At 37.5% G+C, this 17,865-nt stretch overlaps 1 protein-coding gene across 2 annotated transcripts in view; it reads right to left on the bottom strand.

The window, feature by feature from the left end:
- Positions 1–4,768: 4,768 nt before the first annotated feature.
- Positions 4,769–17,865, bottom strand: part of LOC139126479 (fibroblast growth factor receptor 1-A-like) — a 50,482-nt gene continuing 37,385 nt past the window's right edge. For both annotated transcript variants that reach the window (XM_070692535.1, XM_070692536.1), the window contains 8 exons: positions 13,356–13,442; positions 10,096–10,564; positions 9,466–9,582; positions 8,889–9,070; positions 8,154–8,276; positions 6,870–7,078; positions 6,191–6,290; positions 4,769–5,849 (listed from right to left, as the gene is read on the bottom strand). In XM_070692535.1, coding sequence (XP_070548636.1) covers positions 5,769–5,849; positions 6,191–6,290; positions 6,870–7,078; positions 8,154–8,276; positions 8,889–9,070; positions 9,466–9,582; positions 10,096–10,564; positions 13,356–13,442 — 1,368 coding nt within the window. In that variant the 3' untranslated portion in view covers positions 4,769–5,768. The remainder of the gene's footprint in view (positions 5,850–6,190; positions 6,291–6,869; positions 7,079–8,153; positions 8,277–8,888; positions 9,071–9,465; positions 9,583–10,095; positions 10,565–13,355; positions 13,443–17,865) is intronic.

Raw genomic sequence — 17,865 nt, 5'->3', positions numbered from 1 at the left:
CATTAGAAGACAAGGAGTACTGGTTGAACTGCCTTCTTTATTAATTTATCTATAAATTTGCATAGTTCATCATAATTTGAACATATGTGATTAGGGTAATCCCTGGGGATCTGTAATCCAAATATTATAGGATTTGTACAGGCTGTTTTGAAGAAAAACCTTGGGATGTACAAACTGAGGACAATGCTACACATCCACCTATATATTTAGCTGACGGCAAAGCTAAAAACCCTTTGCTAAGAACATGGAGGTAAGAACAAGAGACGTGTTGAGCTACTATACAAAATTCTCTTAGGTTTGGTAGCATGCTATGATCAACTAAATGTTATAAGACATAAGCTTCCAAAGACGTGAAGTCTCCTTTATCAGATGCAAGTGGGGGATGAAAAATTGAAGCCGAAAGGGAAAAATTGAAATTCAGAATGAAAATTTCAAAAAATTCAGAAATTCAGAGTGGACATTTTTACTCTGAATTTTCCATCGCTTTCAGCTTTAATTTTCATTCCACCCTTGTATCTGATAAAGGAGACTACACGTCTGTGAAAGCTTATTCTCCGGCAACATTTAGTTGATCATAGCATGCTACCAAAGCTTAGATTAATTCAGAAAAAAAATACAGAAACTTATCAAAATTCAGTTACTGACCCTTGGAAGTTTAAATCTACATTAGAGATAAACTGAGGTTCTCAAGCTTGTTTCCAGACAGCTACCTGTACACTCATCTTCTTCATTATCTGTACCACCAGCTTCTGTAACAACTCTTCGATTTTCAGTTAAATCCAACTTTTTACATCCTGAAAATAATGCAACAATAGGTAATATGGCGAGATGAGACTTTAAATGAAAGACAAGGAGCTGATTAGGTTAAGGAAAAGGGGAGACTTTCATATACAGTGCCTCTTTTCAATACTGTTACAAAATATTGGCTTCTTCTTGTCATCAACTGATTAAAATAAAAAAGCCAAACTCTCATATGCTGAAACAATACATTGTATACTCTACAATGTTCAATTGATTTTTTACATGCGATTGTCTCTACTAAAAGACATTTGTTAGCTGTGATTACGCAGCGGTACTATGCAAGGCGTATCGATCGCGCTCAGGTCAAGGGTTATCGCTACAGTTGTGTTGCGATGACCCTTGACCCGAGTGAGATCGATCGATAGGCCATGGCCAAAGTACCACTGCGTATTCACAGCTTGTTGTTGGTATACCAGCCACTGAAAGAAAAAAGGTTTCTTCACGTAGTTAAGCTATTTCAAAGTACAATACGATTAATTTCGAAGGATATTAATACAGATGCATCAAAATCTATTACCTTTTACTATTTTGGAGAGAAAACTTACTCTTTCTGGTCATGCTTCCGCATGGTCATGCTTCAGGGTGCGCTTACAAGAAAAATGTCGCAACTTGCGTTTTGATGCATCATGGGATAAGTTTTCCTGCTCTACTGACTGCGAATCAAACGACATTCAACCAATGAAGTGTGAATGGCTTTGAAAAACGGGAACAGATTGATGTACTCATGATGGGACTGGCCATCATTGACATTAGTACTGACGCGAAAATTCTTTCCGGTATATTAGCAGAAATCTTCCGATAAATATGATGAAGGAATGAAATTTAAATATCCACTGTTTGTTTTAATTGCATATGAGTGGAAAAGTGAAAAATTGAAGAGAGGAGAACCATAATTAGAAATAGTATACCATTCCAGCTCTAATTAAATTAATCTATTTGTTGACTTAAATGTTGATATCTTCAGATGTTTTTTCAAAGAACTTTAAGACAGTTGGAATGCCTGGTATCAGTTATTGTATATGATGAGTCTGACAGTTTACTCGGTAACATTTCAGACCACGCGGCAAAGGCGTATCTAAGTCCACATGACAGATTGTAATATCAATATTGATTGCTAATCATAGCTGTCTGTTAAGCGAATCAAATTTATTTATTGTCATAATTTTCACTCACTGAACTACTTTTTTTCGTTCAGCCTGTAAGACACCACGTCGCCCTCTACGAGGCTTTTTGAATTGCGAAACTCTCAACAACGAAGAATACAATTGCAACATAACATGTCGAGAAGGGTACAGATTCAGTACGCCTGTTGCTAGGCAATATTTCTGTGGACCGAACACTGGATATCGATGGAGTCATGAAGGACCTTTGAACCCGAGAGCCACATTCCCAGCATGCCAAGGTTTGTCAGTTTATGTAGTCATATTGTCTAGTGATCAGAAGTATGGCAATGTCAGGCAAAGATAAAATTTGGTTTTAATCTTTGAATGTATTCTGCCGACAGGTAAGTGTCGATGAATTAACTTGATCATGTCACATAATGTGTAAACACGTTAAACGTACATTTGCTGTTATTTTGCTGACACAGTAGCACGTTACAACGTTTGCAAAAGTGACGGTGACCAATCGCGAGTCACAAATGCAAACACTACATAATGGGCCAATCAACTGTTGTACCCGCTATCTATGGCGAGGGACTGCAACCACGTGACCCTGTCCGTTGTTTACGAAGAGCGCAATCGGGGTGGGGGCAAGGTCAAGTAGTAAGCCAAAACCAATCCAGACTAAGTCGACTAGATTGAAAGTCGGGGATATAGTATTGTTAGTATGAACACAACTAAAGTTGCTGAAGACAAGTAAGACCTGGGCAATGTAAACGATATGAAGATTGATTTAAACTGACAACAAAGGAAGAGTTAAGGATGACGTGAACGTCTTGGTTTTGATAACGATATACAATGAAGGGAAATACTGTGACAAATTTAATAGAACTCAACTGGCAAAAACGTGGTAACGTTGCGAGTGTTTCAACAGCCCTTTCGCATTATTTATATTTTACAAAGGAATCAATTTCTATTCTCAGATTTACTATTTTCGATATATTTAATTGATCTATTGCAATGATTTATTTTTACAGAAGTAGAGATTCCTGACGAGTTGGTCGTTAACTATCAGCTGAAGTACCCGGATGTTGATTGTGGAAGTATAAACGAGGATTCAGATACATGGCAAACTATTGACAACGTTGTCATGGAAAATGTGAACGACATAAAATGTGTTCAGCAGAGTGAATGTAAACTAATGAACGTGAACATCGGTAACTGTCGACAAAAGAGAGACACCGATGACAACAATGAGATTGTTGTTGACATTCAAATTTCAAAAGATATTAAAGTTATACCAAATGAAGATCAGAATAAAACAGGTAAGGCTTCATTGTGCCATATGAGTGTAATTTTTTAGAATTGCCATGCTGTGTTTTGGTTTGTTGTATATGTCAGCCTGTCAAGGTAAGATCTAAGTGTTTCAAGTTCAGGAACCAAAACTACCGGACCAAAACTTAGTGTGTTAGAGTCTGTGGTAAAACTCTAGGTTCTTGATGAAAACTGTGACTGCTGCAGACTACTGAACAAGTATTTGTGGAATAACAATTGAATTTAACAGAGGGATGGAGAATAATGGATCCAAACTTCCGATTATCACACAGCCAGCAGTTCTCACACAACCACCACTCCTCACACAGCCACCACTCCTCACACAGCCACCAGTTACCTGTCCTCACACAGCCAGCAGTCACCGCTCCTCACACAGCCACCAGTTACCTGTCCTCACACAGCCAGCAGTTACCACTCCTCACACAGCCACCAGTTACCTGTCCTCACACAGCCGCCACTCACCACTCCTCACACAGCCGCCACTCACCACTCCTCACACAGTCACCACTCACCACTCCTCACACAGCCGCCACTCACCACACCACTCACCAGGAATAATGTCATTTCCTGTGGCCAGAGTGCGAAATGCGAAAAAAGCGAACGCCAGCCAACTTAATAATCCCTCAAAGAATAACATTTTTTGTAATAATTCCAAGCTTTATTTCCTCGGGGCCATGTTTTTATTCGATAAATTAGGGATGGCAAATCAATCTAGCATTGCACACTTCTAGCAAAATTATGTTTGAATTTATGAGAGACTTACCCTTGAATTCGGCCATATGTAAAATATGAACACATTGCGTTTTTTGGCTAATCTTTGAATATGTAAATGGTCTTATATAAAAAACTACTAAGCACTAGCAAAATAGAATAATTGTCACTCAAAGTTATTTTTAGACAGCAGTCAATAGGATAGAGATATTGTAGACATATCACACTTCGCTTCAGATACTTCCTATTCAAGCAGGTTACATCCATCAAAAGCAATAAAGTTATTTTCCCCAAAATACTAAATTGTACAACATTTAAAACGCATCACTTTTGAAAAGGAGAGGGTCACGTTTCAGGGGGAATGGGGACGGTAAGGGCTTTACAAAAGACGATGAGGGTTTTTCAAAGGAATCCAAAATGCCAATTATACGTGCCTCTTCATGGGGCCGACACAGTTTTTCTGTGCTTTATCAAAGTTGTAGACATGTACTGTATCATTGGAAGAACAACCAAGTGATTGTTGTGATATGGATCAGTCAAATTACAACCCTAGTGCTACCTTGCCAAATTTAGGATCACAGAAAAAAATCATAATTTTCCTGCACTATAGATTTTCCGCCTTCAGTCCAACACAATCGACGATTTCTCAACTTTATTTGGATGATTGGTGAATGATACTCTTGGAACTCACTATCTTGGGATAATTCCATTTTAACCGAAGATGGATGATTCGGAAAAGTTCTCCATATTAATTTTTGTACCATTTCGGAAGTCATTTTAACTTTGTACGAAAATGATAACTTAGTACAAGTATTCTTGTAACAAAATCAAATACGTTTTATAAAGTGTCATTGCAGAATAGTAATGCTAGTTTTACGACGTAACATTATGTACTATTGTTGTGATTTATTATTCATTTTCTTGTTTACAATACTTAACAATCTGATTAAAATCAGATGTAGAGACATCTACTTACGCGGTATTCTCTTGCTGTCGCCTCTGAGAGGCGACAGCAAGAGAATACCGCGTAAGTAGACGTCGCCGTACTCTACATCTAATTTTAATCAGAATGTACTATTTAAGTACAAAAACACAATAAAGCAGCAGAAAATATATCCGAATATGGTAGAAAAATATAAAAGTATAGCAGTAGAAATACGTAGTTGTCGGCAGTGTAACTCGCTTTGTGGCAGTGTAACTCGGTTATTGGCAGTGTAACTCGCTTCTATGGCAACTTTTCAATCCAGTCTCATCGCATTATGGCATGCACAGTCTTGCATATTGCATTGTGGTTGGGATTTGATATTGTCTACTACTGTGCCAATGATGATACTTGTTGGTAATGGACGCTCAAAAGTGTTTATTTACCTTAATCAAATCGAAATTTGGAACAGACGAACGTCTGCAGTAAGTAGCCTGAACAAAATATTTTATCCTAACACAATTTATACACGCGTCAACATTTCTGAATTCTTGCATTGGATGTGACGTTGTCAAACTACACTTCCTGAGTAGCAAAAAGATTCTGATGTAGTTGAAGTTCTCAACGTCATTTGTAACCTTCATTTTTTAAACTAATCCCTAATTGTTCAAGTTCTCAGAACAATGTTAAGGTCAACTAGTCATGTCTGTGATGGTTCACAACGATGCTTGAGAGTACATAAGGTCAACGTTCGTAAAATCTTTGCATCTTTTTTTTTCAAATTTGTAAATCGATGTGATCTCAAGGGTGTATGATGTCATATCATAGTCTATGATGGTGACATTGTCAGCTTACAATCGAAAGTTCACATCTACTGGTCACAGTCAGAGTGCGCATGCTCATAATCGTTCCCCTTGGTTTTGGTTGTCGTCTAAGTTGACATAAAAGGACCGATCAAGTTCTGATATCCTGATGTATTGCTGAAAGATATCGAAGAAACATACCAAGCTGATCACACTTGATAAATAACAATAATTGTCGCAATAATGTTTACTTTCCATTGTGTTGCCAGGGATTTATATGAATAAAATTATTATTTTGTTGCACACATTTACAATTGCATCGCTATTGTTCCTTTTCTGTGTCGTTACAGCAAATTTTACTAAGCTTCTTGAGATTTAGCATTCTTTCCACTGTTACTTCAGAGAATAAAGCGTTTAGTGACATATTATAAATTTAAATGTCCAATACGACGTAATATGCGAAGCAAATGTGATGATGAAGCAGCTCGATAGATTGAACACAACGATGATAGAATTACCTTTTGATTGGTTGTCATACGTTGCAATTGAATCGCAATGTCAGAGAATCTAGGCCGTTTTCCAGCTTCTTTTTGCCAGCATCTTTTCATTACAGAATATCTGAAAAATTACAAAATCCACTTGAACTTTTCGATGGTCTGGCTTCCATGCTTTCTGGGAGACAAATTCCACGTCAACTTCACAAGTTGTACAGTACGTGTACGAGTGACGTTTGTGCTTCAGAGTATGATGTACAGTCTGAATGACGTCACAAGTACAGGACTACCCTTGAACACTTGACATAATAATTAAGAATCAGTTTTCTGATGAAATCGATTCAATTTAATATTTTACTCAGACCTAGCAGTCTTTGCAGACTTTGAAGTTTGTTGTGTACCTGCCCACGGGTAAATACCATCTCATTGAATTGTGCAATGTTTATTGATTGATTTTGATTCCACTACGGCAAATCTATTTGCAGCATTCATCATGACCTTGACTCAATGTAAACTTATCTACCTTTTAAACGGTGGGCCAAAACGTTAATAAGGGGAGTGTCACAAATTTGAAATTTGTCATAAGCAGAACACCGGCAAGAAATGAAGTTAGTTCATTTTTGGATGATTAGACTGAATACATAAAATGGCCATCAAAGAGACAGATCCAGAGGGATTAAATTGATACAAATGACATACTTACATATCATGGGTACAGTGCCTGGGCTTGGACATCACTTGTCCATTTTGCACCATGTTCCTTACTTCAGACATAGAGTATTGTGGATATGGAGTTGATCCCAAGGTCACTATCTCATAGACCAGAATTCCGTAGGACCATACATCACTTGCGAATGTGTAGACGTTTCTGGCCAATGATTCTGGGGCCATCCATCTTACTGGTAATGGATCCTGTAAGATAAATAATCAAGCTTGTTCATTGAAGTAACATTTGACGTTTTGTTTCAAGTGACGTCATACCTTCGGTGAACCAATCAATACAGAAAGCTTAAACAAACATTTTTATTACAGATATTACAGATACGAAATTCTTAATGTCTAACACAAAAAGTTAGAAATAAAGGAAAACATAAAGACAAATGCTGCCTAAGGATTGCCTCAAAGCACATAATAAAATGTGCCGACAGTCAAAGATTACGAGTTTGCCAGAGATAAGTCTTATCTAGCATTTTCCAATACATTTGACAAGATGCCCGAGAATATAGCTGTTATACTTCCAACATATACTTTGTACTTGAAATCGTGGAATACTTAAAACACGATTGGAACTAATTTGGGAAAATTGGATGAGAGTAATTATTAGGAAAATGTAACGAATCGATCTTTTTACAGCTGAAATTTACAATATTATAGAATAGTGTAAAATTTGAAATATTGTTCTCATCGGACAAAACAACGAAAACACAACGATTATTGCATACCTCTTTCATCGGATTCATTTTTATGAAAATAAGTTCATTTTTGTGTAAATGTACTGAAGAAACTAGACAAAATGATTAAAATTTCTCTAATGGACGAATTTGAGTCAGGGCACTTTTGCCCCCGACTTTTTCATGAATTTAAGGCTTCATAAACATAAAACTGAGTCAGGGCACATTTTACAAGACACTGACTGACTCAACTGTAAATCAATCGAAAAGCTTCATTTTGGTCGAGGAAAAATGACAAACTGACATTATTACTAGTGTTTCAGTAATGAAGAAACTACAGACAAACTCTCATATTTTCATTCAAATGTGAAAATTGTTCATATGTTTTGAACAATATTGCATTAGATACTATCATGCACTGAATCTTACTCATAAGATTTCAACAGCATCGTAAATTGTGTATAAAATTTTAAAGATGGTAAGCAAATATGGTGTAAAATTAGAGAAATTTCTAAAATTCTTGAGAAATTCTGCCAATCCAATTATCCCAATTTAGTTCCAATCGTGTTTTAAATAACATAGCATCAGATGCTTACCTCAGATTTCTTCTCATATACCTCATCTTCATTAATAGCTTTAGCAAGTCCGAAATCAGCGATGCGACATGTCATGTCGGCAGACACTAGAATATTACGAGCCGCTAAATCGCGATGAATGAACTGTTGGTACAATAAGGAGAGAATAGTTTGATTTCAGACAAGTCCCTAAAATAGTGTGTATCCTTTGTGAGACAGAATAAGTTGATCGGGAAGTATTTCACTGGATATCATTTTATAAATTCAATCGACGAAAGGAAAGTTGTTGAAAAATTAGACGAAACTTTTTTTATGTCATCTAACAAGGTTTGTTTGTGTATAGATAAAGTATGAAACTTATTGCTTGATTTAGCAATTATTCGATGTAATTGAAAAATTACCCTACGTTTCCTATGCTACCTCACCGTGTTTGCTTGAATTTATATTGAATAAAATGTCTGGAGTTTACAGGCTAAATCGAGAGAAGGCCGGATTACCGCAAACACACACTTTTGACTCGATTATTTAAAAGGCTGGTCGGACTCTGTGATGTCATCGCTGACATGGATGTATGTGACACTTCAGCAGAAGAATTTGTGGAAAAAAATCTTCTGTCTCAAGAATTGAAAGAAGTACAAACGTTGAGAAGAGCAATAAAGCCATGAAACTTATCAACCACGACAACACATGTCAATAGTGCGCTTCAACTTTCCAAGATTTATATCATAAAAAATATTGACTTTGCTCCACTCTGACCTTTGACCTGTGCAGAAATTCCATGCCATTTGCGATTTGCCATGCAAACTGAATAAGGTTTCGATAGATCTTTGTGATATCGTGCGTAACCCTTCCTTGTTCATGATGGCGGCGGTATGTACGGAGTAAGTCCCTGAGGTTACCATGTGTTGCGAGTTCCATTACCAGATAAACAGGGGAATCTGTATGTGTGAAATAGATACAGTAGACTAGTATAATCGTGTTTACAAGTGTAAATACAAATGACCTTTTAGCAAAGGCAACATCAGAAATGCAACATCGCCAAATCTGCAAAATAATCTACAAAATGATTTCTACGTCTGCTCTATAATTATTTGTTCAAAATATTTGTCTATAAATGAGATTTAAAAAGTTGTTTATGACTATTCTGTAACCATAATATTACGAATCGATACGCGTCCTGAAATCATGATATTAACAATTTTCGCAGACTCTACAAGCTGTGAACGTTAATTATCTCCCAAGTGTTAACAAAACTAAAAAAAAGCATAACGTAATTGGCAACCGAGGCCAACAAGGATGATCTGATAAGTTTTTGATGAATTGATATTCATACCGAGGTCGGGTTGTGTACAACAGCCAATAAATTTAATCACAAACGGATGAGACTCCAGCATCTTCATTATCTCCATCTCTCGAACCAAGTTGAGTTTTTCAGCGTGAGTGGATGGCGCTGTAAAGTGGATGGTAAAACAAAACTACGGTTTATAACCCTGAGATAAGTTCGAGAACAAAATATTGATGCCGATATGCTTTAACGTTTTAGAGTCTTTAAAAAGTTTTAAAATATATTTTCTTCTGTTTGGTCAATTTAGCACATAAACTTGGATGTACATCTCACTTGCTGGAGGACGGAAATGTCCATCGGAGCAAGGTATCTATCTGAGAGAAAAATTAGATCAATTACTCGTCATCTCTGCCATGTTACAGATATTATTTTCAACGGTCGTATTAACGGAATACAAGTTCATTGATGCTACGTGGTAGATAAGAATGACATCGTGGTTCAGTAAAATCAATTTTAGACGTAAAAAATCACAGAGAGAAAAAAACAGGAAGAGAATGATATCCGGGAGAAAAAACCTTTGGAGAAGAATGAATTGTTGAAGAAAGATTTAAAGACAAAAGTTGTCATCAACAATAAATACTAACAATAGTACGAATCATATGGTTTGATATATTATACCTCGTAATGTTTTGACCGCAACGCTCTGATTCTGCCCTGAATTTAGCAGTATGGCCTGATGCACCTCACCAAAATGTCCGGTACCAATTTTTCCACAAAGAGTGATGTTGTTTCGTGAAATTTCAAAGGAACAGGCCGGTCTATGCCGTACGTAACTACTTGAGAATCGTGTACGATAACTGCCACCTGTAGTACTCAGATCTTCTGACAGTTGTGACCCCAAGCTGGACCTCGAGTCAAGATTAATGAGATCAGCAAGTTGTAGAGGAGACGTCGCCATTCCATCAGCAATGCCATGTCCATCATTCAAGGTCATACTACCGCCAGCTGCTCTGTCTGCACACAATGTCGTTGACACTGATCGCATCCTTTCGTTGAAGTATGCCATCGAAATGGGTGTACTGATGGGTGCCGGGGACGGCGCACTATCGGGAAGGAAAACTTCATCCGAGAGTTCACTCGACCGTCTCTGAAATGAATGAATAAAGATATAAATAAGTAAATAAGGGAACTTAAAATTACGAAAGATATCATCAAACGTCACTGTGAAAATTTGACGATTTACCTTGTTGTGATGTTTTCAAATAAATTAATATTAAGCTTCTGAGTAGAAGCTGGCCAATGGTTTATATCTGACCAATGATTTATATCTGACCACGATTTATTGCTCATTCAACATTACTTCATTATTTGCTCTTTCCATCAAGGACTTGAGAAGGTTGCATGTCTATGCATTGGGATTGTCTTTGACAGATCCGAACAAACACCGTACAGACTGGTCAGTATTATTGCTGACATTGCACTATACAGACTATACAAGCCTGTTCGTGCTGAACCTATGACTGATGATCATCGTCATTTCATACATCTTCCATTTACTAACAAAGGAATTGATGCCATTAATATCAGCAATATACTACACAACAAAAAGGTTACATCAACTATACCTGTATACTTTAAGAACCAGTCTGTACCTATTCTGTCATATCAATACACCAAGACAATCTCCAATAAAATATTCAATTACAATAAGGCATTGCGGCACTTAAAAATTGATGAATTCCTTCAAACACCAGCATCCTGTGACTGCTCTACATCTCCCTTCAAATATACTCCAGTTGGCCATGTCATCACTGGTGATCTGAACTTGGTTGAACATCACCACCTTCGTAAGATATTATCTTGTGGACCCAAGTTCAGAGAACCTCGCAGGATCAACTGGAACCATAATTTTAAGATCATTATGGACTCAGTTGAAGATTATGCCAGAAAATGGGCTAAAAGGGAGGATGTAGAGCTGGACACACTGTCAGAATGGGTCAAATCTGTGAGGAAAATAGTGCGTGGCCGTATTGGTCGACTAAGATCACATGTTTGCAGAAGACCCTATTCTGTATTTAAAGATCCTGGTGCTGTTAATGTTTGAATGATATCCATGACAAATATGTTGTCGTCCCTGCTGATAAAGCTGCCAATAACATTGTATTTGTCTGTAAGAAGTATTATTTTGAATGTCTTATAGACGAACTTGGTGTAACTAAGACCTCAACCAACTCCACTTACAGACAATCAATGTTCAACAAATCTGAAATTTTGGCAAACCATAAGTCATTCATGGATAATTTTAATATTACAACAAAGGATACCATAATAAGTTGCCTAGCTTATACTGGATACCAAAGCTCCACAAAACACCTTACAAAGCTAGGTTTATCGCAGGATCTTCAAAATGTTCAACAACAGAGTTATCGAAGATACTGACTTCTGTTCTTTGTACTGTTAAACGGGGACTTCAATCATACTGTGATGTTGTCTTTTCTCGGAGTGGTATAAATCAAATGTGGATATTAAAAAATTCAAAGGAACTCTTGGAAAATTTGAAATCAAGATCTGTTTCAAAAATAACATCTATTAAAACTTTCGATTTTTCCACATTGTATACCACAATACCACATGATAAATTGAAAGAACGCTTGAAAAACATCATCAACCAAGCATTTTTCTACAAAAATGGTTCACGCCGTTACAAATATGTGGTATTAGGGTATAATTCTACATATTTTGTTTAAAATATTACTAACGCTAAAGTGTTTTATACCGAGAAAGACATTATCAGTATGCTTGATTTCCTCATTGACAACATATTTGTTGAATTTGGAGGACACATTTTCCAACAGTGTATAGGAATTCCCATGGGCACTAACTGTGCTCCCTTACTTGCCGACTTATTTCTGTTCTCATACGAGGCAGAATTTATCCAGAACCTTATCAAGCAGAAAAAGGTCTCTGTAGCTCGTACTTTCAACCTTACATTTAGATACATAGACGATGTTATTTCATTGAATAACTCTGAATTCAGTAAATATCTCGCTATGATTTATCCTCCAGAATTGGAGATTAAAGAAACTACAGAAACGGCCTCTTCTGCTTCATATCTGGACATTTTACTTGAATTTGACTCTAATGGTCACCTTTCTACTAGGCAATATGACAAGAGAGATGATTTCAACTTTAGTATAATTAATTTTCCACACCTCATCAGTAATATTCCACTCTCACCTGCTTATGGGGTATACATTTCCCAGCTTATTCGATATGCAAGAGCATGCAGTTCATATGGTGATTTTGTAGAGAGACATGGCCATCTCTCTTTCAAACTGTTAAATCAAGGTTACACCAGAGCAAGACTTGTCTCTACATTCAAACGCTTTTTGGCAGGTATCGCAAGCTGGTTGATAAATACGATATCTCTCTTCGACAAATGATCACTGATGGCATCGGTGACATGGGCCTTAGTGACCACTACCTATCTGACTTACAGATTGATATATGGCGGATGCCACATGTGGGGCAGGATGCGCTTACTATTTTCGAAACACCTGACATCACTTCTTGGTCTTTTGGCCAGAGGTCCATATATCTTTCTTTCATGAATTTGACTTTGTTTGTGTACCGTCTATTTACTGTCTGTTCTGTGCTGTTTTGTGTCTATGTTTACAACTATTGTCTTACAAATTTTGACCTAGTGTTATTGGATTATGGATTGGTATGATTGCGATTATTATATCTGGCCAATGATTTATATCTGACCAATGATTTATATCTGACCAATGATTTATATCTGACCGAGGAAGAAAAGCCTGTTCTGTCAAAATAAATTGAAATGTGTTCCGTTTGTCTTTGATAAATTGATCAGAAATAGACGATGAACATGCAAAGCGGGAGCTATAATCATAGAGAATGGTCATTGACAACCGTACCTCAGATTGGTCCGGTAGACTTGCATCGGTTTCTCCTGTTGATGCACTAGATGTACTCATTGCTATTTTTCTTTCTTCGTCTTTTAGCTGAACAAAGACAGAGCCAATGCATATATTCAAACATTCAAATGTATTACATAACACCAACATTGCATTTCATAACACTAATATTGATACTCGCTAATCAGACATCTTTATATGAACTGATTGACAAAATTGACTGACGTCTTGACTTAACTTTATTCCATGCACATTTCACACACGTGGAAAAGCACAAAAACTGAATAAATAATTTCTATCACTGATACCAACCCTTATATCGTTTTACCTTGTGCCGGACATGGATGAGAGTCGATACATTTAAGGGACTGGACACAAATTGCGGGGGGTGGGCCGGTGTGTTTTGGGGTTGGGTCGCCATTTTTCGCGCAAGCATTTTTGAAGGGTCATAAAATTTTGTGCAAGCCTATGGGGGAGGGTCACCTGAAATTACATGTGCACGTATTAAAGAATATGGAATACTGAAAAAAGAAAAAATACCTCCTGGCACTTTCATTTTCTGTCATTTCCATTTTCGGCGCGCCCTTCGGGCGCAAGTTTCTGGATATAATAAACAATGTATTGATGATCCAAGCAGCAACATTGATTCAAGTTGTCATGATTTCTACATATATCCAACTCCTCTATTGTACATATAAACTGTCCCCTATAATGACGCTTTCAATAACAATTTTGGAGATCACTTATTTGATATCATTCTCCCATTGACCATACATTGGGTATAGGTCGGTGTCAAATGTTCATGAAGCTGTATGTACATTTTTCATTTTTTGAGGACATTGGCAGAATACAAACTATTCAGAATAGTGCAAAATGTCATCAATAACAACTGGAAGCTTCAGGTCGAACAACTTTAGGATCAGATAACCTATGAGTTATTTGTAGTTTCCTCATAGCCTACAATGTATAGAGAATCAACATTCGGTGAAATTCCAAAATCAAATTCCTTGCACAACCATGGACTTGAAACCACTCTAGTCTAGTCATGAACATTAATACTAATAATTAGGTGTACATAAATGCACAGATTTACCTAGTTTTGTATTGGAAAAAATATTCATAATTTCATCATAGGCTGCCATGTATAGTGAATCGACATTATCGATGAAATCTAAAAATTACATTTTTTGTACATGCATGCACTTTTTACCTGCCAATTCAAGCAAAGTACATTTACATGAATTATCACACACATATGATTTGATATTTTTTGGACAAAGCGTTTTATCGGCCGCATTTTGCCTTCCTTTTTGGAGGGGACTTCAAAAGTATAGCATGTCAGAAGGAGGTTTGAACACATTGCGGGTTTGTTGGGGGGTATTGAGTAACAGGGGAGGGTCACTTATTTTCATGCACGGATAAGGGGGAGGGTCACTAATTTTTGTGCATGAACTTTTGAAGGGTCACTATTTTTGATGCAGCGGTGTTTTGAAAAACACCACCCCCCTGTAATTTATGTCCAGTCCCTAAGGTTCCAAGACAAGAAATTGACCTTTTTAATCTAACAATTCTCTGGTGATTAATAAGCTCAGAACCCCCGTAAATTATACATTTTCTAAAAGCCAAGATATAGGGGAACATTTTGGTAACCACAGCGTCACCATTGTTTACATAACTACCACGTGACAGGTAATTTGTATAACCTTTCAAAAATCGGTTTTCCCTATGTTTTGTCTCAATACTTCAAAATATCTGACTCAAACTTTCTGGAATGCAAGCTGTCATAACGCTCTTCAAAAAGTGTCTCAGATTGTTTATATCTTGCCTAGTTTTTTTTGGTGCACAATTGTGAAGAAATCAACTGGAGTTAAATTCACCGCTCTGGAAGATTTTCTGGCATTTAATTGTTTAAGACGGTTTAAAAAAATTCTGAGACGTACTTTGGAAGATCCTTAGAACAGCTTGCACTCATACAACTTTCAGCCACATATCTCAAAGCATTGAAACAAAACATAGGGAAAACCGATTTTTGAAAGGTTATGCAAATTACCTGTCACGTGATAGTTATGTAAATAATGGTGACACTATGGTAACCAAAATGTTTCCCTATATCTGGGCTTTTGAAAAATATATAATTTACGGAGTTCTGAGCTTATTTATCACTAGAGAATTGTTAGCTTAAAAAGGTCAATTTCTTGTCTTGGAACCTAAACATTTAAATATTATAAAAATTTGTTTCGAAGTAAGCCAGGGCTCGAAATTAGCGGTAGTCCCGCGTCCACAGACTACCAACTTTTCCCTGGGGCTACCAAAACCCATGAAATGGTAGCCCACACGGAATTCCAAAGCCTAGGACATGAAATTACTTAGTGGGCGACATGATGTTGATCGATGTGAGACGACCGACGCTCGGTCCGACAGTCAACCAAGCTTGACACTGAAAGGCTAGACTATGACTTTGTTATGCAAATTAAAATGCGACAGTGCAGTCGAATTTGTTGCGACATACTTTCAATCAAATACCATTATCTGAACTGATGTACTTGGATGACAGGTTCGGGAAATGATGGCCAATGAAAATTCATTTTCATTGTTATTTAATCACAATGTATCAATCGCAATTAAACACACAATTATTCAAACTGGAAAGAAAACACTGTCGGGCCATCCACAAATTCGCTTTCCGAAGTGTACGAGATCATCCCATGATAGTGTACTATGGTGGAGAAATATAGCCAATTGCCATGAAGTATTAGGAACATGACTGTACCAAGTTGTCATCCTAAAATGTTAGCCGTTTTATGTTTACACGTGCTGAGTGAAAAGTTGTCATGGCGAACATCAAAATTTGTATATAAGTTCTATGTATGTATTAGGTCGTCAAACTTTGAGGCGTCACCGTTGTCCACTACACATGCTAAACCATTCTCCTAAGGCTATGATATGCAGGTATTGATGTCAAATGACTAGAAAATTCACTTCCTGGATGGAATCATGTAAAATAAATCGCTCATTGTCTAGATTATAAATAAAAATATCATATCCTTTACAAAAAAATCTCTTCATTCATGCATGGGCTACCAGACCTTGTCACTGGCCTACCAACTTCAGAAAATGGTAGCCCAATGGGACTACCAGGGAAAAAAGTTAATTTCGAGCCCTGTAAGCCTACGTTGATTCCTCAATTTCTACTTGGATGAGTGGTGTTTGTTTTGGCAAAGCAGTGCACGAATTACGTCAATGAAACGCTTGGTATAAGACAGCATTCACAGGTCTGGATCCGGCTACCAAGTTCTCTGGCTTGTAGTCTGAGCTTCCGTACGTAATATACACTCGATGTGGTGGCAACGTTTGTATTTAAATATGGCTTACGCGCACTACCACGTGACCACGTGACTGAACATAACGATGATGCATCAGGCATTCACATTAGCAAACTTGCTTCCATGATTTATGCTAAATTTTAATATCTACCAGGCTAAAATATATTTTAGCAGAATTTTACAATTAATTTTGAACACAAGCACAGCTATCTTGTACATAAAATATATACTATCTATCCATTTCTTAATGAAAATGATACACGTTGTGACAGCATGCAGTGACGTGAGTTTTGCTGAAGCGTTGCCTCTGATCTCCCAGCAGGCAATACAAGGGCGGAAGTCTCCAACTTGCTACCAGTGTGAATGACCGAGAGAAAGAATTCAGTTCACATGTTTCACTAAATAGTCAGTTCCCTATTCTTGTGTAAACTCTTAAAACTGTTGAAAACGCCTATATTTACTTCCCTATGAACAAGTATATTTATTGCTTTTAATAAACGTCGTGACTGCTAGTAAAAAGTACGACATGATTTATGAAATCTTGACCTTCTTTACCCTTAATGAAATGTAAACTAGAAACAGCAAGAGAACAGTGTTACTGAAACCCCAGACTGTCAATAGCTGCTCGTGCTGTTGTGGCCTTTCCTTCGCTGATCTAACAGTGAGAACTTGGAGCTACTCCAACGTCTGGCTGGCACTGGCTATGTCAGTACTTTAGGCGATGGCACTTGCTATGTCAGTACTTTAGGCGATGGCACTGGCTATGTCAGTACTTTAGGCGATGGCACTGGCTATGCCACTACTTTAGGCGCCGGCACTGGCTATGTCAGTACTTTAGGCGATGGCACTGGCTATGTCAGTACTTTAGGCGATTGCACTGGCTATGTCAGTACTTTAGGCGATGGCACTGGCTATGTCAGTACTTTAGGCGATGGCACTGGCTATGTCAGTACTTTAGGCGCTGGCACTGGCTATGTCAGTACTTTAGGCGATTGCACTGGCTATGCCACTACTTTAGGCGCCGGCACTGGCTATGTCAGTACTTTAGGCGATTGCACTGGCTATGTCAGTACTTTAGGCGATGGCACTGGCTATGTCAGTACTTTAGGCGATGGCACTGGCTATGTCAGTACTTTAGGCGATTGCACTGGCTATGTCAGTACTTTAGGCGATTGCACTGGCTATGT

This window comes from Ptychodera flava, assembly GCF_041260155.1.
Source record: "Ptychodera flava strain L36383 chromosome 3 unlocalized genomic scaffold, AS_Pfla_20210202 Scaffold_27__1_contigs__length_13241970_pilon, whole genome shotgun sequence".
Lineage (NCBI taxonomy): Eukaryota > Metazoa > Hemichordata > Enteropneusta > Ptychoderidae > Ptychodera > Ptychodera flava.
This window is presented reverse-complemented; position numbering and strand designations above follow the sequence as displayed.